Source organism: Anopheles coluzzii, chromosome 2 (assembly GCF_943734685.1).
Source record: "Anopheles coluzzii chromosome 2, AcolN3, whole genome shotgun sequence".
NCBI classification, from domain to species: domain Eukaryota; kingdom Metazoa; phylum Arthropoda; class Insecta; order Diptera; family Culicidae; genus Anopheles; species Anopheles coluzzii.
Genome location: NC_064670.1, coordinates 7,898,071 through 7,902,534, shown reverse-complemented (window position 1 = coordinate 7,902,534; position 4,464 = coordinate 7,898,071). Strand labels below are relative to the sequence as shown.

Genomic DNA, 4,464 nt, shown 5'->3' with positions numbered 1-4,464 from the left:
CAATCGCAACAACGACGCTTATTCATGGCGGCTCAACGAGCGATGTTGTTAGCAGCAAGTTGTGTAGCAAATTGCAAACACGCCAATTTGGCCAGCCGGGTCTGCGCAGAATAGTTCCTTTGCTAGCTGGCGTAGTTGTGTAAGTGAAATAGTGATGCCTTTCGATCGCTCACCGTTCGAGTTCGCACCATAAAAGGCATTCAAAGAGCGGAACAGCTGACCGATTTGGCGGCGCTTGGCACGCCGATCGATCAGACAATCGATTCGAGCCATATCGGGGTTCCCTTCGATGATAGATCGATTGTGTTTTTCCTAGTGCAAACCTTCTCACACACACACACACACACACACAAAGCTGTGCTAGTGTTGGAAAACCTGTGCCTTGAATGCACTGGCAGTCGATAATGCTGCTGCTACAAACACATCGATTCGATTGATCGATACACTCTTTCTCGCTGCACACTATTATAATGCTATTTTCGTGACGTTTTTTATTAATCTGTTTCCTCGGCATGTTGCCACCCCGTGCTGCGATGTATGCGCCTTACCACCCCGTCCTGCTTCCAACCCCGCTCTTATCTGCACTATCATCCGCATCCGAACGCACCCAGCGGCGGCAGACGCCGCAATCGATCGCGCACCGCTTCTGCTATTTTGGAGCTATTTTTGGGGCGCTGAGTATGTGCGGCGGATGCGAGTGTGGATGCGGTGCGATTTTCGCAAGAGACAAACGCATCCCAGGGCTCTCCCCGGCGGCCTTCTTCCGATGGCTCTCCGCGCCACCCACCCAAACACCGAGGTTCGGGTCTCTTGGCTCCGCCCGATCGGGTGCGATCCTTTAATGGTGATATGGCGTTCGATCTTTACTACCGCAGTATATAAGTTGGCACGCGTCAGTTTTGGCCCTCAGTCACCGCCTTGTAGCTGTCGGTTTATATCGCGTGCAGTATCAGTTTCAGTTGAGGTGAGTTGGTTTGCGCGGATTATTCTTCGGTTGTTGGTTCAGTGCAAATACGCAGTGCAGAAAGCTTACATCTTTTTTTTTTTTTTGTTTTCGTTGGCCCAGCCAGCCTTGGCCGTTTTTGTGTAGCAGCACCAGCACTCAACAGCAAGCCTCAAGATGTGTGACGATGATGCGGGAGCACTGGTCGTGGACAATGGATCCGGAATGTGCAAGGCGGGCTTCGCCGGTGATGATGCGCCGCGCGCCGTCTTCCCGTCCATCGTTGGCCGTCCGCGCCACCAGGGTGTGATGGTCGGCATGGGCAACAAGGATGCGTACGTGGGCGACGAGGCACAGTCCAAGCGCGGTATACTGACGCTCAAGTATCCGATCGAGCACGGCATCATCACGAACTGGGACGACATGGAGAAGATCTGGCACCACACGTTCTACAACGAGCTGCGCGTGGCGCCCGAGGAGCATCCGGTCCTGCTGACGGAGGCCCCGCTCAACCCGAAATCGAACCGCGAGAAGATGACACAGATCATGTTCGAGACGTTCGCCGCACCGGCCGTGTACGTGGCGATCCAGGCCGTGCTGTCGCTGTACGCGTCCGGCCGTACCACCGGTGTGGTGCTCGACTCGGGCGATGGTGTCTCACATACCGTGCCGATCTACGAGGGATACGCGCTGCCCCACGCGATCCTGCGCATGGATCTGGCCGGTCGCGATCTGACCGACTACCTGATGAAGATCCTGACCGAGCGTGGCTACTCGTTCACGACCACGGCCGAGCGGGAGATTGTGCGCGACATCAAGGAGAAGCTGTGCTACGTTGCGCTCGACTTCGAGCAGGAAATGCAGGCGGCCGCCGCCTCGTCCTCGTCGGAGAAGTCGTACGAGCTGCCGGACGGACAGGTCATCACCATTGGGAATGAGCGCTTCCGCGCCCCGGAGGCCCTGTTCCAGCCGTCCTTCCTCGGCATGGAGTCGACCGGCATCCACGAGACGGTGTACAACTCGATCATGCGGTGCGACGTCGACATCCGTAAGGATCTGTACGCCAACAGTGTCCTGTCGGGCGGTACCACCATGTACCCGGGTAGGTGTCCTCTAGCACTTTAGCCTCTTGGTGCGTGTCGAGCTCTGTCCCTCGCTAACCATTCCCCCTCTCTGTATGTACCCGCTCTAGGTATTGCCGATCGTATGCAGAAGGAAATTACCTCGCTCGCACCGTCGACCATCAAGATCAAGATCATTGCCCCGCCGGAGCGTAAGTACTCCGTGTGGATCGGTGGCTCCATCCTTGCCTCGCTGTCCACCTTCCAGACGATGTGGATCTCGAAGCACGAGTACGACGAGGGCGGCCCAGGAATTGTCCACCGCAAGTGCTTCTAAGCAAACAAAACATCTGGGTTCACCAAAGCCCAAGCCCAAACCCCCCACCCCACCCAAACCAACCAACCAAACAACAACTCACCAAGAAAAAACCAAAAACCTCCCCGCCGTTCAATTTATTTTCTGCTCGCGCGAAACGATGCTCGTGTGCGGTGTGGCGTCTCTGTTTCTTTTTACATTACATCATTATATTTTTTTAAAGCTTGAAATTGTAACATCTCGGGAGTAGCTAGCGAAGTAAATATATCTTTTTTGATTACATCATACTGTTCTTGCGGGGGGGGGGGGGGGGAAGGGGGAAAAGGAAGAATTCAATTGGAACCCGGACTCGGTGGATGGAACGCATTGGGAGAGTGAAGGTATGTAAATTATATCACCACCGCCGAGTTCAGCTTAGAAGCAAGTGTACACCCCGTTCGTTGAACAGCAGCCGCTGGCAGTGACGAAGTGACGAACAATTGTTTCCAGTACTTTCATCCATATGCAATCGAGTCTCTCAGCTTGGTAGTCGCTGTACTTCATAGTGTTATTTTTGCGCTACTCGTCAATGAAAATTGGCTCTTCTATCGGGTGGCTGGGCGACTGGTTCTACGCGAAACAATACCTCACGGCGACGAGACGAGGCTAGCGCGACGGCACAGTTGCCGAACCACACCACAAGTTCGGGTGTGGATGCCGCCGATAGATCTCGTTTTGCACCGAATAATGCTAATTTCATGTAGATGACTTTTCCGCCACCGTGTGCGTCTGTGTCGTGTGCCATTGCGCACTTTGCATTGCATTTGTTTTCCTTGTTGCTCTCAGCCAAGACATCGGGCTGTCGGGAGCCGTGTGCCTTCGGGAATGGAAGTGTACAGCCCGTTTGCTTCCCCGTTCTCTTCTCGCCTTAGCTGCCAAACAAAACAATACAGATACAGCTGCGGTGTGCACGATGTGGCATTTCATCACAGGGAGCTGTGGAATGTTTACGTTCGCCTCTTTACCATTACCAGGTTCGGGGCCTTCGAGAGAGTGAAAAAATAATCTGCCACATTACATTTATAGAACGGGGTGCGCGTACGCACTGATGAGCGGGGCACCACAGTGCAATGTTTCACGGGGCTGCACTTTACCGATGCACTTGTCTCGGGCTAGCTTGTGTGATTCGGACATTCTGATGCTTGCTGAAAGTCCGACGAATTGAAGCAGTTTTTTTGAAATCCAAAACTGTCCCGCCAGAAAAGCCAGAAAAGATAAAACGCCACCGTTCAAACATTTTAATCAAACAAATCAAAACCGCTGACTGTGGCGAAGGGGCGAACATAGACCTTTGAACCAGGGACAAGTTTGCTTGCCGAGCACACAAACTATTCAAACTGCAAGTTAACCTGCTCAAAATGCTATCAAAATTCTCCTTGTTCGTCTCGGCGACGTCCTCCTGACAACAATCGGAGGTGGCAGATTTGAAAGTAATCGAATCGGTTGGACAATCGTTTCTTCAGAGCGAGCAATCGTTTCGATTTCTGATGCTCTCGGTTCAGCATTTGTCTGTGTGAGTGTGTGCGTGTGTGTCAGAGAGATGCACCGAAAAACTTTGCCATTGATCGCGATGGAACAACTTCAAACCCAATATCGGTTTGTCAGTTCTGATTTACGTTTGTGTACCCATCATCCGTGCCAGTCTGGGACGCCAAGCGGGGATGATGATTGTCAGAAGTAAAATAATTTTCATTTTTAACGACTTTCTCATGACCTTTTTCATAAACTCTTTTAGCTTTCGTTTTAGTTTTTGTGTGTTTTTTTGGAGGTTGGTAATATACAAAGGGATGCCTCGGTGCTTCACTATAAACGGTGCCCCCTTATCTGCCAAGCTCATGGGAGCGTTCTGCAAACGGCGCTTCAGCGCTTGATCAACAACGGTAATCCTTTTTCGCCGTGGCGCCAAGTCCCGCCGGTAATAAGAAAAAGTGACTCCATTTAGCTTTACTGTTCTCTGCGGCGGGCAGCACTCGAGCGTTTGGCACTCTCGTACGCTGTTAAGAAACGTGTGCCATAATAGTGAATAGACGATTATAATGATACTAAGGGCAGTGTGGTGCTAGCGGTTATTGTGCACGAAATTCGAGCCAAAAACCGGGGGATAC

The 4,464-nt window shown here is 52.1% G+C and overlaps 1 protein-coding gene across 1 annotated transcript; it reads left to right on the top strand.

Annotated features, from left to right (window-relative positions):
- Positions 1 to 918: 918 nt before the first annotated feature.
- Positions 919 to 2,452, top strand: LOC120951981 (actin, muscle-type A2-like). Its single transcript, XM_040371021.2, has 3 exons — positions 919 to 964; positions 1,067 to 2,045; positions 2,136 to 2,452. The coding sequence occupies exons 2-3, from the start codon at positions 1,121 to 1,123 to the stop codon at positions 2,339 to 2,341; spliced, it is 1,131 nt and encodes a 376-aa protein (XP_040226955.1). The 5' UTR covers positions 919 to 964; positions 1,067 to 1,120; the 3' UTR covers positions 2,342 to 2,452.
- The last annotated feature ends 2,012 nt before the right edge of the window (positions 2,453 to 4,464 follow it).

What these genes read in the sequence shown, in the direction of transcription:
- LOC120951981 (XM_040371021.2), top strand. Translation starts at nt 1,121, where the DNA reads ATGTGTGACGATGATGCGGGAGCACTGGTCGTGGACAATGGATCCGGA. An exon ending in CGGTACCACCATGTACCCGG is followed by an intron (nt 2,046 to 2,135) that starts GTAGGTGTCCTC and finishes TACCCGCTCTAG; the next exon opens with GTATTGCCGATCGTATGCAG.